This window comes from Arachis hypogaea, chromosome 5 (assembly GCF_003086295.3).
Source record: "Arachis hypogaea cultivar Tifrunner chromosome 5, arahy.Tifrunner.gnm2.J5K5, whole genome shotgun sequence".
Lineage (NCBI taxonomy): Eukaryota > Viridiplantae > Streptophyta > Magnoliopsida > Fabales > Fabaceae > Arachis > Arachis hypogaea.
The window spans coordinates 111,555,926-111,577,673 of record NC_092040.1 but is presented as its reverse complement, the minus strand read 5'-3'; the positions used below and the strand labels follow the sequence as shown (position 1 = coordinate 111,577,673).

General features: G+C 29.3%; 2 protein-coding genes across 2 annotated transcripts; one reads left to right on the top strand and one right to left on the bottom strand.

Annotated features, from left to right (window-relative positions):
* Positions 1–910: 910 nt before the first annotated feature.
* LOC112802750 (putative pectinesterase 63) lies at positions 911–3,434 on the top strand. The gene is made up of 4 exons (XM_025846094.2): positions 911–1,490; positions 1,804–2,010; positions 2,557–2,798; positions 3,132–3,434. Exons 1-4 carry the CDS (start codon positions 981–983, stop codon positions 3,289–3,291), a joined length of 1,119 nt encoding a protein of 372 aa, XP_025701879.1. The 5' UTR covers positions 911–980; the 3' UTR covers positions 3,292–3,434.
* An 8,616-nt stretch (positions 3,435–12,050) lies between these two features.
* On the bottom strand, positions 12,051–14,900 carry LOC112802749 (sugar transport protein 1). Its single transcript, XM_025846093.3, has 4 exons — positions 14,642–14,900; positions 13,902–14,227; positions 12,848–13,477; positions 12,051–12,748 (listed from the first exon to the last, which is right to left on the bottom strand). The coding sequence occupies exons 1-4, from the start codon at positions 14,766–14,768 to the stop codon at positions 12,299–12,301; spliced, it is 1,533 nt and encodes a 510-aa protein (XP_025701878.1). The 5' UTR covers positions 14,769–14,900; the 3' UTR covers positions 12,051–12,298.
* Positions 14,901–21,748: the final 6,848 nt, after the last annotated feature.

The following is a 21,748-nucleotide window of genomic DNA, read 5'->3' as shown; positions in this document are numbered from 1 at the left end:
ATTTATTTATATATAAATAATTAAATATATATTTATATATGGATATATAATTATATATACATATTAAAATAAGTAGTTATTAATAAATATTTGAAAGTTTAAATTTAATTTTTTATGTGTGAATAAAAGAAATTAATTCATAAAAAAAGAGAGTCTGAATTTTATGTAAGTTTAGTGGAGTTACCTTGATGAGTATATATAGTCCTTTTGCAAGCTTAACAATTCACAAAATACACATTCAAAATTCGATAGGACAAAAAAATATTGGGATCAATAGGTTAATCCACAATCAAAATTTATTTTTACTTTCTCAAAATAGTTTAAACCAAAAACACAACTACAATCAGATCCAATATCATTTTTAATAATTAATCATAACAATCACAAGCTTATTCTATATATCACCATCAGGTGAGATTGTCTTTTACCACTTTTTCTCTCTATACAATTGTCTCATAACCTTACAAATATATAAGTGACGAAGAAATCTTCTTTTTATACCATAGAACTCACCAATTTTTAATTATAATTTTACCTTTTTTTAATTTATTGTACACATTCTACCTAATTAGTATTAGTTCCACTACTTTCTCACTCTAAATTAGGCACTAATACACTTAACTTCTTAATTCATTATTGATGGTGCAGAATCACTAAACCAGTCTAATTCCAATGTAAGGCTCGCAAATTGGTGCGACTAGAATGAAGAATGCCCATCCAACTAAACTGCATTGCAATTTCCTCATCGTCCAATTAAAAGTTCGAAATCCTTGAATTATCAATCACCCAAAAATGGGTGAATCAGATGCATTGCACTCCAAAAAGAGTGTCACAAATTAGGCATCTCTCTTGCTCAACGTTTCCTATAAATTGCATCGCCAATCAATCAACTATCAAACCAAAAAAAAAATAAAAAAATAAAAATCATATCCAAAATAAAAAAAAATTCCAAAAAAATAAAAATAAAAATAAGGAGGAAAATGGCCACAAAACCAAGAAACTCCAACACTAAGGTGTCTCTCATGGTCATGGTTACAATAATCCTAACAACATCCAATGTTGTTCTATGTGATGATAAAACTCCAGTTCCAACTGACAGGGGACAACTGGAATCATGGTTCAACCAAAATGTGGGTCCATTGGAACAAAGAAAGAGCACTTTGGACCCTGCTCTTGTGGCGGCCGAGCAAGGTCCTAAAGTGGTTAAGGTAATGCAAGACGGTAGCGGCGATTTCAAGACCATCACCGACGCCGTCAATAGCGTCCCTTCCGGGAATGCCAAGCGGGTGATAATCTCCATAGGTGCTGGGAATTACAATGAGAAGATCAAGATTGAAAGGACCAAGAATTTCATCACGTTTTATGGCGCACCTGGAGGGAACTTACCAACCTTGTCCTATGGTGGCACTGCACAACAATATGGCACCGTTGACAGTGCTACGTTGATTGTTGAATCTGATTATTTCGTCGCTGCTAACATCCAAATCTCGGTTAGAATATTTCATCGCATTTTGTGTATCATTGGTTTAGATGAACTAGTTTTTAAACGAACTGAACTAGTTTTTACCTATGAAAGATGATTTATATTGACAATATTCTAAACTTTCATAGGTAAAAATATCAAATTTTCATCTTTTATAAGCATAAAGTTAGTTTTATTTATAAAAGCTTTTATCCTAATTTTACCCTCCAACCAAACATATCCAACACTTGTAATCATTTCAATTTTACCCCTTTTATAGGTGATTTACTTATTATGTTTTGATGATCATTTTATTGTTTGTGAAATTGTTGTATACACAGAATACTGCACCAAGACCTGATGGAAAGAGGCCTGGAGCACAAGCAGTAGCATTAAGAATTTCTGGAGACAAAGCAGCGTTTTATAATTGCAAGCTGTTGGGATTCCAAGACACAATCTGTGACGATAGACATAGGCATTTTTTCAAGAACTGCTTAGTTCAAGGCACCGTCGATTTTATTTTCGGAAGCGGGAGGTCATTGTACCTGGTAAATATAATGACTATAATAACTCTGTTTTTCTATATGAAAATGGGAATTCACCTTCGTGAAATTACTTTAGAAAATGTTTTACTTGTTTAACAACAAAATGTTAAAATATATTTAGAGAAATACTAGTAGGCTATTAGAATTTATTGTTTTTATTTATCAGATAGCTATCAATATTTAAAAGTATGGAATGAAATATGTTATTAAATTACTAAACTAAAAAAATTGTGTTGATGGCTAAATGATTACCGCAAATAATAAATTCTAAAAATAACGGTAACAAACTAACAATAGTAAAGAAGTTTGAAACTTTGGAATTATGGTACATGTTTTTTAACGATATTTTACAAAATCTTAATCTCTTTTCTGAATAATTATGTTTTAATGCATTCCATTATAAGCAAGAAGTTATTTATTAGTTAAAACATTCTAATCATCAGATAATATCTAAAATATTTAATTATAAGTATAGACATTTTTTTTATCTCGTGAATTAAGTTTTAGACACAGAAATCTAAGAGCATCCTTACTAATATTGGAATGCAGAACACGGAGTTGAGGGTTCTTGGCGACAGTGGAATGACAGTGATAGTGGCACAAGCAAGAACAATGGACTCACAGGACACTGCCTTCGCATTTGTGCATTGCGACGTTACCGGAACAGGGACTGGCTCTTACTTGGGTAGAGCATGGATGTCTAATCCCAAAGTCATTTTTGCTTACACCACCATGACCAGTGTTATCAATCCTGTTGGTTGGAGTGACAACATGCACACTGAATATGATAGGTAAATCTTTCATTCATAAATACTAGTATCATAAACACTGAATATTGTTTTTTGACCATTATTTTTAGCTATTCATCTAATTTCTTTAGCTCAATAATTCAATAACATATTTTTAACTCACACTTTTAAATATTGATGATTAACTGATAAACAAAAACAATAAATTCTGTTAATTCTCTAATATTTCTTATTTAATTTTGATACACTTTCCGTGTAAAATAACTCGGTATTTTTAAATTAAACTTTTATTATAAACATAAATATTTGACTTACTCCCCAACTATGTTGATCTTGAAAATGAGTTATTGACTATTTGTTCATTCTTATGAACAGAACTTTATATTTTGGAGAGTATAAAAACTCTGGAGCTGGAGCTGCTCCCGCTGGGCGTGCCAAATTCTCAAAGCAGCTAAGTGATGCAGAGGCACAACCTTTCCTCAATCTTGGTTTCATTGACGGCTCCAGTTGGCTACTTCCTCCACCAAGAGTCTAATTCCATTCATTAATAAATTCAATTTCCAACATTAAATTAATTAACAATATGGCCTACATATATTGGCCTTGTGTCAATAGTTTAGTTGTAGGCACGAATAACTTCTTATTAGGATGACCAAACGTATTCTCAGCAATAATGGTCTTAACTAGGAAATGTGTTAGCAGGACACGACAGGGTGAATGTGTATACTATACCGTGTAGGTTGTCAATACCAAATGTATCTCGATTTGTTGTGTAGAATAAAATTGTTATTATAAATATTATTTTTTATTATAAGTAAAATATTGTTATGAGGTGTTGCCTAGCGACGAATCCAGAAAATTTTGGTAGTAGGAGCAAAATTTATATAACATCATAATTATTTTTATAACAAAAATAATATATGTATATAAAAAATTAAATATTAAATTATTTATTAATTATTATATATCTGTGTATAAATATATGTATTGTTTAACTTATTTTTAATGTGTATTTTATATTTTAATATATATTTTATACAAATAATTATTTTTTATGTACATATAACATAATTATTGTTATGATTATATTTTATTATTGTAAAATATGATTAGCCTTCAAAATATCTAATATATAAATTACAATACTAAAATAGTAATTTAAATAATAATATATAATTTAAATTCCTATTATTTTAGATTTTATATTTTAAAAAATTAAATAATTTTTCTGTTAATTACCATCAAAATTTCTCTCTTTTTATATATATTACTAAATAATTATTTAAAAATTCACTTCCTAACACAATTAGAAGTTGACTCTTATTTATATTTATAGTTAAAAAAGTTCTTTCAATTAATACAGTTGCTATGCAAAAATTAAAGTTAATTTAAAAAGAAGATAAATAATATTCTTTTGAGTTGATTTTTAAAAAAAACACTAATTTCATTTAAATTTGAGATTTTTAAAAAAGAACACTAATTTCGTTTAAATTTGAGAATTGATCATTCTAAGTTTTAACGAATTTCTAATATAAAATTTTTAAATTGACGATTAAGTACCAAAAATTGAATAAAAATTTATTGTGGGGTCAAATTTAATAATCTAATGGGGACAAATAAATATTATTATCATATATCGAACCGTTTGAATTTTAAAATTTTTTCAAAATGTTAAAGTTGGGGTTTGAACTCCCTCATCAAGAAAAACCATAATACTCACAACTACTTAAGCTTGTTATTAATATACATGCAAATTAATATATATAAAAATATCTTTCAGCAAACAATTTATTTCTATTTAATTTATTTTAATTTTAATTATAAATTCATTCATTCTTAAATTAATTATATTTTTATTTAACAATAATTATAAATTTACTTATTTTTTTATAATTATATAATATCTATTAATATTATTTTTTAATAAATACTTGTAGTATATAATAGTATAATAGATGTAAACTAATTAATAAATTATTAAAATTCGAAAATAATAATTATTTTAATATAAAAGTAAAATAAAATATTTATGATAGAGTAAAATTAACAAAATACTTATTGTTCCTGTTTTATATTGTTTTAGAATAACTAAATTTTTTAAAATATTAGTGAATATATGTATTTTAAATTTTAATTTTAAATTTTTTATTATATTTTATTTTTTATTTACATAGAACTGGATTAATCAGTTCAATCTGTGACCTACCGATTAAATCAATAACTTAATAATTTAATAATCTGACCGGTTCAATTACCAATTTAATTTACCAATTCAATTTTGATAACTATGCAAAAAAACACTAAATTATAAATTATGATATTATGATGGACTCTTTTAAAACTATGAATAATCTCTTATATATAATTGATTTTAGAATGGTGAATAGTGTCCTTTTAAGTTGAACTTCTAAAACTATGATAACTATAGTTATTGGTGACTGATATTTGACCAACATATAGAGTAGCGACACCTATTACAATTCAAAGCATGTTTACGACTCTAGTCAAACAATAATCCCTGATTATTGTTCTGGACCGGACGTTCAGACTATCTTGGGCCTAACATAGTCAGCCCAAAAAGATTCTCACAAATCACCATCCTAACGGTCCGGGATCGTCTTCTCCTCTCAACCATCTTTCAAATTATAAGGAGCGGCAAAACCTATAAAAAGTAGAGTTAGAATTTAGAGTTTTTAAAATTAAAAAATATATATATAATAAAAATATTTTAGTTATTTTTTATATTAAAATTATTATAGTTATTTTTTATAAAAAAATATTAATTTAAATTAATTTATAGTTTGGTTTAACGATTTTTTGATTAAATTAATTTGTCTGATCTAATTTTGATAAAAATAATATAATTTAATCGATTATATATATTAAATTTTAATTAATAAAAAATATCTTTAAAAAAAAGATATTTTAAATATTTTTATTAGAATAGCCTCCTTTTTAAAAACATGTGTTTAACCATATTTTTTGCAAATAAAACAATTGACTAATTATTTTGTAAAATAACATTTTATAAACCAAATTTAGATAAGAGGTACCTCGTCAAGGAAAACCAAAACAAAAATCTTTCATAAAACCAAATTTAGAATAACAGTTTTTTACTTTTTAAGAAGCTTCTTTGGAATTTTGCATTTTAAGATAGCATATACAAAAATGTTAGACGGCTACAACGTGATTTTTCTCTTTTTTGTAAATATGTATGCTTCTTTTTTCTATTTTTTATTTTGGTTATCGTCGTTATTGTTATTATCATTATCACCTCCTCCTCTTTTTCTTTTTCCTTTTTATTCTTCTCTTTTTTGTTTGATTTTTTATGCTTTTTTTTTTCCTCTTTCATTATCTTTATCATTGTCTTCTTCTTCTCATATATATGTTTAATAAAATTATTGAACACAGAAATTTTTAGAGAGCTACATGCTTAAAACTTGGATTCACTCACTTTTTCTTTTATATATATTCAACAAAACTATTAAACATAAAAATTTTAATGCACAGTTCAAAAAGGATCACAAGCTCAAAAAAATTAACTCACCAAAAATTTGGACGTAAAAATATGAAATAAAAATAATAATAAATTAAAAATTAAAAATTTAACGTCATAACTCGGTCCACTAAATTATAATTTCAACTGTAAAGTTATCTTCTTTGCAGTAGTTTGGATAGTGTTGATTAAAATTTTAAATCAACTTGCATGGACTAGAATCTTCATGAAACATGGTTAAAGAATTGAAGAAGCAAAGTTTGAGTTGAATACAATAATCATCAATTGGCTAGATATTGTTAGAAGCTAATGTTGGAAGCTTGAAGATTTTTGAAGAACATTCAAGAGAGTAGTATAACTACAACATTCTACAACAATGAAGAAATTCAAAATCAAATTGAATTGGAATTGAAAGGAAGTTGCACTCATCACCTCCATACTAGAAGAATCATGAAGTGCATTGAAAGGTTCAAGACTGATGACTAAGCTTAATGAAGAATTTTCAAGATGTGCTAGAAATTACTTATTTGAATAGTCAAAGGAAGAAGCAAAGTTGGATAAGTATGTGTATTAAGAAGTTAGTAGAATCATGAACTTTTAGTATGAAACTTTGCCTATATAAAGGCATAGATGCCTTATGTATTTTGTGTGTTCAATAATGAAATGTGTATGTTTTGAAATGTGAAAATTCTCTCCCTTGTTTTATGAGTGTTAGTGAGTTTGAGAGATGAAAAATATGATAGCGTCGTTTATATGAGTGAGTGATCCTAGGGCCAATTAAATGTGGGTATTTTACTTACAATTGGTATCAGAGCTGGTTAATCCAGCGCCTGGTGTTTGAGAGTTTGTGAGGTGTGGGAGAGTTCTCACATAGTTGTTTATTCATAGAGTCAGTATGGCAAACACTTTCAATATTGTGTGGTCCGGTCCCAAGTTAGATAGGAAACTTGATTATAGTTATTGGGAGACTTTGATGTCCACCCATTTGAAGGCCCAGAACCTGTGGAATTTCATTGAACCAGGTTTGCAAGAAGGAGCAGATGCTGCCCAACAAAGGAGAGATCAATTGGCGCTATCTCAAATTCATCAAGGAGTAGATTATACGGTGTTTGGCAAAATAGCAAATGCCAAAAGTGCAAAGGAAGCATGGAACACGTTGAAGCTGTCATACAAAGGCGTAGATAAAGCTCAGAAAGCAAAGCTACAGTCTTTAAGAAGAGAATATGAAAGGTACGAGATGTCTAGCTCAGAAACCGTTGAGCAATATTTTACTCGTGTTACAGATCTTGTCAATAAAATGAGAGTATATGGAGAAGATATGCTCGATAGCAAAGTGGTGGAGAAAATTCTTCGCACCATGCCGATGAAGTATGACCATGTGGTGACTACGATACTAGAGTCCCATGATATGGATACTATGACGATTGCAGAGTTGCAAGGAACCATGGAAAGCCACATCAGTAGAATACTGGAGAAGTCAGAAAAATCAACTGAGGAAGCCCTGAAAAGCCGAGTGAATTTCAACAACGTTGCAGAATCAAACCGTACACAAGAAGGACGAGGTCGTGGTTTTAATTTTCAAAGTAGAGGCAGAGGAAGTTTTAGAGGTAGAGGTCGTGGCAATTACAACCAAGGAAGTTACAACAATTTTACACCACCTAATCAAGGAAGAGGTGGAACGAATTTCAGGCCTATCAACCGAGGAAGAGGTCGAGGCAATTTTCATCAAGAAAGAACCAATTTCAACTGTTTTCATTGTGGAAAGTATGGACACAAAGCAGCAGATTGCAGATTCAAAGTGATGAATAATAATCAAGCACACGTTGCAGAAAATCAGCATCAAAATACTGATAACGATCCGAGTACTCAGACTTTATTTTTTACAAGTAATTCATGTGCTGAAGATGAAAATATATGGTACTTGGATAATGCTTGCAGTAATCATATGTCTGACAGAAAAGAGTTATTTTCTTCATTAGATGATTCAGTTAAACTATTATTGAAGTTTGGTAATAGTACAAAGATCCCTATTGAAGGAAAAGGGCACATACCAATTAGATTGAAAGATGGTTCTCTGAGTTATATTTCTGATGTTTTCTATGCTCCTGAACTTGATTACAATTTACTGAGTATGGGGCAATTATCTGAGAAGGGATATAAGATGATAACTTATCGTGGATATTGCACTGTATTTGACAACAATGGAAGGTTCATTGACAAAGCAAAGATGACCTCAAACAGAATGTTTCCGTTAAAAATTCAACATGTTAATCCCTCTTGCATGAGTTCTGTGATACTTGATGATAACTGGTTGTGGCATATGCGGTTTGGGCACTTTCATTTTTCTGGCCTAAACTACCTGTCAAGAAAAGGACTTGTTTCTGGTCTACCACGGATTCATATTCCCAATTGTGTTTGTGAGATTTGCCAACTGGGAAAGAAGCACAGAGATTCATTCCCTACAGGAAAGTCTTGGAGAGCTAGAAGATTACTTGAAATTGTGCATTCAGATCTCTGTTCTGTAGAAGTTCCAAGTAATGGTGGTAGCAGGTACTTTATCACTTTTATTGATGATTTTAGTAGATATACATGGGTATACTTTCTGAAGCAGAAATCAGAAGCATGTGATGTCTTTAAGACATTCAAGGCGTTTGTCGAAAAACAAAGTGGCTGTAAAATCAAAATTCTCAGAACAGACAGAGGAACAGAATATCTTGCATGTTCAGAATACTTTAAGCAACACGGAATTCAACACCAACTAACAACTAGATACACTCCTCAACAAAATGGAGTTGCTGAAAGAAAGAATAGAACCATCATGGATATGGTCAGATGCATGCTCAAGTCAAAACAAATGCCTAAAGAGTTTTGGGCAGAAGCAGTCGCAACAGCAGTTCATATTTTAAACAAGTGTCCAACAAAAAGTGTTCGTGATAAAACTCCAGAGGAAGCTTAGAGTGGAAAGCGGCCTTCCATTCATCATTTCAGAGTCTTTGGGTGTATTGCTTATGCCCATGTACCAGATCAATTAAGGAAGAAGTTAGATGACAAAGGCGAGAAGTATATCTTTATTGGCTATAGCACAGACTCAAAAGCATACAAGTTGTACAATCCAGAAACAAAGAAAGTAATCATCAGCAGAGACATGACGTTCGACGAGAAAGACATGTGGAACTGGGACACAAAGACAGAAAAACATCCGATTGTAATTTCAAATACATGTGATGATAATGAAGAAAGACAACCAGACACAACCGAACAAACAGAATCATCTAGAAGACCTCAAAGAGAGAGGAGACTACCTGCTAGATTAGCAGATTATGAAGTTGGCAATGACAACGATCCGTCCAATGAAGAAATCATAAATTTTGCTCTATTTTCAAATTGTGAGCCGTTGAACTTTGAAGAAGCCTTTAAAGACAACAATTGGAAGAAAGCAATGGATGAGGAGATTCATGCCATTGAGAAGAATGACACATGGGAGCTGACAGATTTACCAGCAGATAAGAAGCCGATTTGAGTAAAGTGGGTTTACAAGACTAAGTACAAACCTAGTGGCAAAGTTGATCGTTTCAAAGCAAGATTAGTTGCAAAAGGATACAAACAAAAACCAGTGATCGAGTATTGTCCAACTGAAGAACAAGTTGCTGATATATTTATAAAGCCATTGAAGATCGAGTTATTTTACAAATTGAAGAAGATGCTTAATTCTGCAAGTTTGATTTTAAGGGAGGCAATGTTGATTAAAATTTTAAATCAACTTGCATGGACTAGAATCTTCATGAAACATGGTTAAAGAATTGAAGAAGCAAAGTTTGAGTTGAATACAATAATCATCAATTGGCTAGATATTGCTAGAAGCTAATGTTGGAAGCTTGAAGATTTTTGAAGAACATTCAAGAGAGTAGTATAACTACAACATTCTACAACAATGAAGAAATTCAAAATCAAATTGAATTGGAATTGAAAGGAAGTTGCACTCATCACCTCCATACTAGAAGAATCATGAAGTGCATTGAAAGGTTCAAGACTGATGACTAAGCTTAATGAAGAATTTTCAAGATGTGCTAGAAATTACTTATTTGAATAGTCAAAGGAAGAAGCAAAGTTGGATAAGTATGTGTATTAAGAAGTTAGTAGAATCATGAACTTTTAGTATGAAACTTTGCCTATATAAAGGCATATATGCCTTATGTATTTTGTGTGTTCAATAATGAAATGTGTATGTTTTGAAATGTGAAAATTCTCTCCCTTGTTTTATGAGTGTTAGTGAGTTTGAGAGATGAAAAATATGATAACGTCGTTTATATGAGTGAGTGATTCTAGGGCCAATTAAACGTGGGTATTTTACTTACAGATAGTATGGACATGTAGGCATATGCGAATTTTTATAATAAGATTGTAGAAGTGGATAGAGCGTGGGAGATGACTAAGGCACTAGTTGTTCAGTGGAGGAAAGTAAATAAAAAGGGAAATAGACGTGAAAAAGAGGTGGCTGGGTCAAAATAATAATAAAAGATTGTGGGTCTGGTGGCATTGTGAACTTTGTAGGAAAGATTTGAATATATATGAAATTGGAGGATACATGTGTCAAATAAAGAAAATCAGCTTGTGGTCTTATGAAAGAGTATAAGAATGAAAAATCAAATGGGAGGTTGTTCTCACAGAGATGCAAAAAGGACACTTCAATTCATATTGGAGGAGACAATCTAAAGGAAGAAGACATAAAGATGGTGATTGGGTACAAAGGTATGACAGAATGGATGAAAGGTGGTAAGGAAACAAGTTGGGACTAGAGATTTATAAGGAATAAAGCAAGAAACATGAGTCAAAATTCCAAAACGTGGAATTGAAATACACATGTGTGCTAAGTTTCAAAGAGCTTAAGATATAGGAACAACTTGCAAGAGGAACGGAGGAGTCTTGGTGCCACTGGAGAATGATAAATGAAGAAAATAAATAAAACTAATCTTGGCATGGTTGGTGTGAGATTCTGGAACGGTAAGGAAGAGATGGAAGGACGACTATAAGCAACAAGGTGCGGCCACACTATGAGGTATACAATGAATATTGCCTTGGTAATAGATAATTGATATTGCTTGGTTTAGTTTGAATACGGGTAAGTTTGTTCTGTTGTCACTTGTCACCAAAGTGTCTCGAAAAATCTCTCTCAAGCGGCATTGCTGTTAAGAGTAAAATATGAGCCATCCACATTTAACTTAATAGTATTTTCTTGGGGAGGGTATTTAGATGCTGAATTTTTGCTGTAAGTGCTGACTGCTGAGGATGGATGTGGTTCGTGAATCTTTAATTAATGACAATACTAAAGGAGATTATTTTAGAACACCCTAATCTCCCCCTTGGGTTTAGAATGTAACTTAAAAGATCGAAAAAGTTTAATTATTCTGTTGGTCCTATTATTTCACTAAATTTATAATTAGATCCTTATATTTTTTTCTTTTTAATAAATTCTCTATACTGTTTTTAATTTTATAGTTAGGTCTAAAAAGATTAAAATTAACTAAATATTTCTATGCAAATTGAAGATATCCACAATTAAGAACTAATTGAATCTTTAATTTCATATTTTTTGAGAGAAATATTAAATTTCCACAATTAAGAACTAATTGAATCTTTAATTATATATTTTTTAAAAAAAATATTCTGTTAATTTTAATATTTTTTTACATAAAAAGAACCTAATTACAAAATTAAAAATAATATAAAGATCCAATTGAAAAAAAAAATATAAAGATTTAATTACAAATTTGATAAAATTATAAAGACTAACTAAGTAATTAAACAAAAAAAAATTATAATTCCCACTGCTTATAAAGTTTCTTAGTGTTTGACATGTTGAATTGATCGTAACTGTGGCACTTTAAACTTTGAATATAATTCTATATGGTATTGAGTTTATATTCCAACTCAAACGCCTTGTGCCTAAAAATCAACAGAGAAAAAAAGAAAAAGTAAAAAGCTAAGGAATTTTTCAAGCTAATTCACAGTTGCACAAAATCTAGGACTAAGAAATAACAACTAAAAATCAACATGTAGATTCAACCTTGGTCCTGCTATCTGACTCCACAAATCTGCACCAGAAGGGATGCTTCTGCCATACCATACTCATTTCCTCAAGAGGAACACCCTTTGTTTCTGGCAACAACTTGTAGATGAATATGGTCATGATCACCACAAAGCACCCGAAAAATATGAACAAACCGAATTTCAAGTGGCATAGCATTGACGTGAAGAATTGCGCTATGAAGAAAGTACTGATCATGTTGACCCCAACCGTGATGCTCTGAGCCGCAGGCCTGATCTCAAGTGGAAAGATTTCGCTCGGTACCAACCAGCCTAGAGGACCCCAAGACCATGCATAACCGGAAACGTATATGCAGATGATGCCAACAACCACAAATGCATACCATTTGGGAAGTGTGCCGGGGTTGCCACTAGTGCCGAATGCAAGAGCAATAGCAATCGTCATGATAATCTGCAGCGCAAAACACACATAAGATACTAATTAGGAACTAGTATAACCAATGAGAAAAAAGGAAACCAGTTCATGATATGAGGAGTGTGAAATAAGTACTTGGCAAATCAGCATTTGAGCACCACCCTCAAGGAAAAGTGTGCGCCTTCCGAATTTATCTACAAGAAGAATGGAAACGAGGGTTGAAACAGGCTTAAAGCTGCCAATGATCACTGAGGACATAAGAGAAGCCGTGCTTCCGAAACCAATTGTTCTAAACAAAATAGGAGCATAGAATGTGATCACGTTTAAGCCGGTGAATTGCTGGAAAAAGGGTATGCATATGGCGAAAACAAGCTGCGGTCTATACTTCCTCTCCATCAAGGTTCTCCAAGGGTGCTTAACCTTCTCTGAGGCTTCGCTAGCTGCAACTATATCTTTCAACTCTGCATCGATTTCAGTAGTGCCACGAATTCTCACAAGCTCCTTTCGTGCATCCTCAAGGCGGTCACGGGCAACAAGTGAGTTTGGTGAATCAGGAAGGCAAATTGAGCCTATGACAAAGATAACAGCGGGGACTGCACCAAGCCCCAAGCTCAAGCGCCATCCCTGACCACTCAGTATATTTGCAAAGTAGTAATTGAAGAGATTCGCAACAAAGATGCCTATAGTGATAGACAATTGGAAGCACATGTTAAGTGCTCCCCTGTATTTATAGGGTGCCATCTCTGAAAGATAAATTGGCACAGACTGCAATCAAATTGCAAAAGACAGCATAGTTAATTATAAGTATAAGAAATTCTAATGATCACAGTCAGAACTATACATGACTAGTAATGAGAAAGGTTCAATTTCCTCTTGGGATTGTAAGCATTAATCCATGATTTAATTTAAATCCCTAACCTTTCATAAAGTTCAATTTAGTCACGAGATTACATTTTCTGAATTGAACTATGAAATTGAACCTTTTAGTCGACAAGTAAGGTGGAGACTCACATGTAATTATTTTTGTGTGAAGTTGATAACTAAAAGTCATTAGATAATTTGACAGTTTGACTAAATTGGCAACTAGTCCGGCTCTCAACTATCAACTTCACGTAAGGGAAACTGCATATGAGTTTCCAGCAACAATTCAGAGCATAACCAAATCATAGAACACGAGTAAAAGTTGGACCTGATTTGCACAGCCAATTCCAAAACCAAGCAAGAGTCTCCCAATAATAAGCATCCATATGTGTACAGCTAATCCATTGAGTAATGCACCTCCAACAAAGAATATTCCGCCCAAGATCATGGTTGCGCGCCGGCCAAGCATCCGAGTTATGCCCGAGGCGCCGAGGCCAGCAACAAGGGCACTCAGATACAGTGAGGATGTGAAGAGTGTCAATACCTGACTGTTGAATTTACAATATTGGTTTGAAGAAGGCTTCAGAGTAGACTCCTTCTCATAAACAGAGGGAAAGAATCTCTTCAAAAATGGATCCATGGAAGTCACTCCACCTATAAAATTAAAATACATTATCAGCAATTGAATTCAGAACACATAAAGTACTAAAAATTTAGGCATATAATTTTATTTTTAAAAAAGAACATTATAAAATTGATTTCAGAACCATAAAAGTACCAAAATTTTAGTCATAAATAAAAAGAAAGAAACCGAATTTAGAAATTCAGTTCTTGTTGCAATGATAAGCATCATAATTAAGGGTAAAACTGAATTACAAAACCCCTAATATCTAAATTACATTGAATACCCAGATTCTGAGATTTCGAAGCACATTCACAGATTCAAACAAAGTGGCAAGAAGGATAGTTGAAAAGGCATTTATAAAAAAAAGCAAAACTTTAAAATTAAACAAAAGAAAAGAAAAAGAAAAGAAAAAGAAACAAAAAAGATTGGATTTATTGATTCACCTGAAACACCATGATCATAGCCAAAAATCAAGCCACCGGTAGCAGCCATAATGCAAGTGAAGACAACCCTCAAGGTAAGCTTGCCCGGATACTTCACTGGAACTTCCATGAACGCTTGCTGAGCCATTGCTCTCTAGCTCTACAGCTCAGGAAGTATGATTAGAATTTAGAAGTACACACTATTTATAACATTTTTTGTGTATACTTTTTCCTATCCGTCCATAGTTTTCGTTTTCGTGGTAATGATACGATATATTTTTTTTTTTTTTGGTGACATACGATATATGAATCTATGATACTAATTATTACTATTATTAAAATTTTATTTTTATATATACGTACGCTAATAAAAATAATTATCGTAATTTAAGAAATAGATATAAAAAAAAGTTAGATATTGTATAAAATATATTTTACAGTTTATCAAAATTAAACTATTATTATTATTATTGTCACCTTGACAGCAAAATTATTAGAGATTAAATTTTATAGTAATCTCTCACATTTATGATTTTTACTATTTTAATTTTTTAAATTTAAAATTTATTATATTGGTTGTCAAGATTCAATTTAAGGCACTATATTTATATTGATCGTTAACGCTTTCCAGCATTAAAATATTAAATCAATAAACAAAATGTTGAGTTAGTTCCGACTTGTTACGCTAGACACATGACTAAATAGTATCTTTTTGTTTTAACTCTTAAATAAAGTAAAAAAAAAATTGTTTTAGAGAATGAAGAGAGATATAATAATTTGAATATCATATAATTTTTTTCCTCATTTTTACCTTATTTAAGTGTCAAAACAAAATGATGCTGTTTAGTCATATATCCAGCATGATAACTCAAAGTCAATTCAGCACTTAATTCACTAATTCAGTATAAAAAAGAGTTCAAGAATTAATATGATGTGCAAAACTGAATTTTAGAAAGCAGTATAAGTAATTTTGAATTTGAAAAATTGAAATAGTGAAAGTTATGAATTTGAATGACCACTTTAGAAATTTAGTCTACTATTAAGTGTATTTAGAGTAAGATGGAATAAAATAGCAATGTTTTTCTTTTGAAATAGTATGTTTTAGTTTCACAATATTTTTCTTTGTATTTATTTTTTTACTTTATTTTATAATTTGTATTCATGAATATTAGTCAAATGTAATTTCTGAATATGCTTTATTAATATCTTAAGATGATGAAAATAGGGCTACAAAAGGAAAATAAAAATAAAAAAGTATTTGCTTGTTGAAGCTGTATACCAAGTGAAATTGGAGCAGCAACTACTCCACTAATGATTAGTTTAAACTTTAAAGAGAAAATGAGCACACACAAATTACGGATCCAAAGTCTAAAATGCACTGGAGAAGTGGAGACCCCGAAGAGCAATTCAACCTTCTTGATTTGACTTAATGAGGTACCTTTTTCTGAGTTTACACTACTGCTAATAAAATACTTTAAATTATTTTAAAATCTACTGGATTTTTCGCTGAGTTCATTCTGTTGATTAATAAAATCATAAAGTATCCAATCCCGATATTAAAGCGTAATTAAATTTGTTTTCTTTTTCGGTTTTCATAATGTACCAAAACAGTACAAAAAGTAAGGTAACTATCTGTTTTAACTTTTTAGAAAATATAGATTCTGTTTTAATTGTACATTTGTTGGAATGAAACACTCTTTAATATGTGGACAAGATCAATAATCAAGGTCACTTCCAGCACTAAAGATATGGACTTTCATTTTTTTTATCTACTATACATGCAAGTCTTTTTTATATACAAATTTATATAAATTAGTCCAAATTCAATAAAAACGACCTTCAATTTAGATTACATATAAACATACACTTTCTTAACTTTTGAATAACATAAACAGTTCTTTTTCCTCAATCAAAATCGCAACGGTCAAAATTTAAACAAAGATTAAAATTTTTCAAAAATTTCTAAAAATTGTCACAAAAAATTAATGAAGTTGTGAAGTTGAATTCAAAAAGAATTATGAAAAAATGAAATAAGAAGATGAAGAAAAAGAAGCGACAGAAGATGAGGAGGAGGAAGAGGAAGAGTTTTGAATTATGTAGAATTTATCGGCATACATACACTAAAAATTTTAAACAATACACTCAAATATCTTCGTGTTACACCCAAATTTACTAAAAATACAGAAAAATGTTTCCTCTAATACTGCTTTTTTTCCTACATTTTTTCTTTTTTTTCTTTATTTTAGTTGAATGAATGTAAGTTTATCATTTTTCAAGTTATTTTGCACCATTATCTATTTCTTCTTCTTCTTTATTTGATTTTTTTTTATTCTTGTTAAGAGAGTAAAACAAGAAGTAACTTGAGAAAATAAAACAAAAAAAAAGATGAATAAGAAAACAAAGAAGAAGATGGTGATAATTATGAAAAAAAAAATAGTAAAAGATGAAGAGGACGAAGAGAAAAAATTTTGAATTATGTAGAACTTATCAGCACACATATACCGAAAATTCTTAAACAAATACACTTAAATATCTTCATGTTACACCCAAATATCTTTGTATTACACCCAAATTTGTTGCAAATCCAGAAAAATGTTTTCTCTAATACTGCATTTTTTCTTTATTTATTTCTTTCTTTTAATTGAATGAATGTAAGTTCATCCTCTTCCAAGTAAGTTTGTACCATCATGTGTTTTTCCTTCTTCCTTGTTTGATTTGTTTTGTTTTTATTCTTGTTAAGAGAGTAAAATAAGAAAAAATTTGAGAAGATAAAACAAGAAAAAAAAGGTGAATAAAAAAGAAGAAGATGATGATGACGATGATGAAAAAAAAGAAGAAAAAGCAGCAGAAGATGAGGAGGAGGGAGAAGAAGAGCTTTGAATTATGCAGAACTTATCAGTACATATACATTGAAAATTCTTAAACAATACACTCAAATATCTTCGTGTTACACCAAAATTTGCTGCAAATACAGAAAAATAGTTTCTTTAATGCATAACTTTTACATTACATTCAATTCAAACAGTCAACGATGAACAACAATTTTCACAAACAAAAACAACATTATTCATCTACAAAATCATAAACTACTAACGAAAACATTAACTAGAATCGAACTACACCTCAACCACTTGATTGGATTCAAAACAATAATCAACTTCGTTCTGGTTCAATTGACAATCTAAACTTGAATTATTCGTTATCTTCAATAACGAGATAACTGTTCAAAACTGATTTTAGAGCTTAATTTTAAAAACGTAGTGAACAAACAAAAAGAAATGCAGAGAACACAAAGATGGAAGAGAATGTAAATCGAAAACGTTGAGAAAATTTGAAAACGAAAACGAAATCCTTTTAAAAAATGCAATTATATATTCGTGCGTTGATTGAAAAGTTAATTAGATTAAGAAATGCATGAAATGAATTAGGATAAAATAATTTGTATGGACTTGTATGAAAAATGACTTATATGTATAAATAATTTTTTTTTTTAATTTCTCAGATAGTAGAGTAGTGATTAATTTTCTTGCTGTTCGAACTTTCAATTAATGGCCATTGAGATTTTAGTTAAAGTCACAAATTATAGTATAAAACTTTTATTTAAAAAAAACTTATGAAAATTAGTTTTTTAAAAGTCCTAGTGTTCATGTTTAGTAAATTAAATTAAAAATAGTTTTTAATAAGTATAAGTAATAATAAATATATTTGGTAAAATAGTTTTTAAAATTTAAAAATATTATAATAAATATTAAATGCTTTTAAAATAATTTTTAAATTTAAAATTTAAAAATATTATAATAACTTTTAAAATTTAAATATTAATTAACATATAAAATTATATTAGATTTTTTAGTTTTGATAAAGACAAACTAATTTTAAAAAACCCTCACTTAGATATTTTTAAAATCACTCCTAAGTCTTAAAAATCAAAAATATAAACACATGAGCTTTTTTATTTACTAAATGTAAAATGAGGTGTTTGTACTTTTGAAAAATATAAACACTTCGCATCTTTAAAAAATTTTACCAAACTAAACCTTAATATACCACACTCTGATTCAAAATTTGTTGAAAACCAAATATTTAGTGGATGAGAATCTTTAAGTGTTATGTGTGTAAGTATGTAGAATAGGTAAATTTATGATGTTGTAATATCTAAAATTAAAAACTCTCTAATTCATCTGACGGAAAAAATTTTAATTAATGGTTACGGATGCATAATTATTAAAATTTTTTAAAAACGATTCTTTTAAATTTTAAGCGTAATTTTTATTAAATAAATTTAATAACATAAAAACGAGAAAAAAAATCAATAGAGATAAGTATAATTTTGGTTTTTAAAGTTTAGGATCAACATTAAATTTGTCTCTATTCTTATTTTTAATTTAAAATTATCTTCAACGTTTTATTTAGAATTAAAATCGTTTTTTTAATAAAATATTTTTAAATATTAAAAATATCCCCTTGATCTTGTTTTGTTATGTTGTCCTCTCCCTTTAAGAAAATAAACATTTTACATCATCATCATTATGTTCTTGTTGAATATGTTGAAAAGGGGAAACAACCATGGCAGAGATTCGCTTCGACTGCACCATCGAGGACTCCTTTGCCACAGTCGAGATTGACGGCTGCCCTCGCCTTGCTGCACTCTCCTCTCATCTCGCCATCAAATGACATTCTCTCCGTCATTGATGCCCTCCTCTTCGGCATCGGTCGCGGTACTCTCACCGCCATCACCATGTACTTTGATGGTCGTCGATGACCTTCTCCGACGATAACAGTAGCGGAATAAGTCGACGATTTTGCTGTCTCTACTTTATTCTATATCTCGTTTGTCTCGCTCTGTAACTAATGAAAATTTTCATTCTTTTTGTAAAAAAGTTAAATGATTTGTCTTTGTTGTTATTGGATTTGAAGGGTTTGATGTTGAATTTGAAGGATTTTAAAGCATTAGTAGTAGTGGTAAATATTGAGGTTGAGCTTCTCTACTTCTCTATTTATATTTGCAGGGACTTCTCTAATTTCATATCTCTTTTACCTCCATTCTCTGAAGTTGATGATAAATTTTTAAATTTGAATGTTATGTTGTGTGGTTGTTGTTGATGGATTGAAATGAATAGATGTGGGAAGAGAAATAGCTAATAGTTGGTGAGAATAAGAGTGGTGGTGGTGAACGATGGAGTTAGGGTAAGAAAATATAAAGATATTTTTGTCCGAAAAAATCAAAAGGACGATTTAAGTACCAAATGAAACGTTGAGAATGATTTTAAATTAAGAGAAAATTTCACTTGTCTCTCCTGAGAGATATTAAAATGACACTCCCCTCCCTTTGTAAAATGTACATTTTCTTCCCTTATAGATTTTAAAAAAGAGAAAATTTCACTCTCCTCCCTGAGAGATGCTAAAATGACACTCTCCTCCCTTCTATTTGTAAAATGTACATTCTCCTTCCTTATAGCTTTTAGAAAACTTTCTCTTTAATCCATTTTAAATTTTTTTGTGTAAACTAATGTTAATTTTATTAATTTTTTAAGAAAAAATAAATTAGTTTTACAAAAATATCTTTTAACAAAAAATTTATTTTTTTTGTCATTAAATTTTACTTACCAAAATATCTTTTAATAAATTATTTTTTTATTAATTAAATTATATTTTTACTAAAATATTTTAAAAAATTTAATAATTAAATTATATTTTTCTAAGATACTCTTCAATAATTTTTAATTATTAAATTATGATTTTATTAAAATTTTTGTAAACAATTATTTTTATATTTTACTATTAATTTTTCGATATTAATATATATTATTTTAATATTAAATAAAAAAATCTTACTATTATTAATATGTATAACAATTAATATATATTGATATCAAAAAATAATTATATCAAGATTTTTTATTTAATGTTAAAATAATATATATATTGATATCAAAAAATTAATAGTAAAATATAAAAATAATTGTTAATAAAAGTTTTGATAAAATTATAATTTAATAATGAAAAGATTATTGAAAGGTATTTTAAAAAAATAATTTATTAAAGGATATTTTGATAGGCAAAATTTAATAAAAATAGAATAAAATTTTTGTTAAAGGGTATTTTGTAAAAAATAATTTATTTTTCTTGAAAAATAGATAAAGTTAATATTAGTTAACACAAAAATTTAAAATAAATTAAAGAGGAGATTTTTTAAAAGTTATAAAAAAAAATCCATATTTTACAAATAGAGGAAATGAGAGTGTTATTTTAGCATTGCTCAAGAGAGGGGAGTGTAATTTTCTCTTAAATTAAAAGTAAGATTAATTTGATTTTGATCATAAATCTTAAAGATCAAAATAATACTTATCCCTAAAAATTAAAAAGAATTAAGAATTTAATAACACAAAATTGAAAAGAAAATATTCAATATTTCATTGTTACAAAAAATTAAAAAAGAGAATTATTAGAAGTTAGAACTAACCGGGTTATGGGTGAAAATAATGATTGGGGAAATAATGATGCAAGTGTTGGAACTCAGAATATGTGTGAACTAGAAATGTGATTGGGGAATGCTGATTAGAACGGCGACAATGGGTGTTGGTTGATTGACCCTGTAGAAGCCTTCTGAACCAAAACAAGCAACATAATAATATATTATGAAGAATAATATACTATGATTGATCACGGGCGCACTGAAGAAATGAATTTACTTATGGAGAATGTTGCAAAGAATTTCCTTTCAAAAAAAATGTTGCAAAGAATTTATTTATTTTATTATTTTAAAAATTTTACTAAATTATTTAAAGCTTTCAAATTTTTATTTTAAATAATATTATTAAAAAGTAATTTTAAAATTTTATTAACAAAAACCTTACTTTAAATATATTATTTATATTTATATATGCATTAATAATTAAAGATTTTTTATACACTTATTGATAAGAATTTATTAACAAGTATCCCTTGCAACATTTTTTGAAAACACATAAGTAAAAGCCTTCTTAAAAAGTTGTACAATATTTTCAAATTTTTAATAATATTAAATGTATGAAAATTTACTCTTTCTATGATGAAAAATTTGCTTTAGCAAAACCCTACTAAGTACTAATTAACGAAAGTAACTATCTTTTAAATAAATAAAAAAAT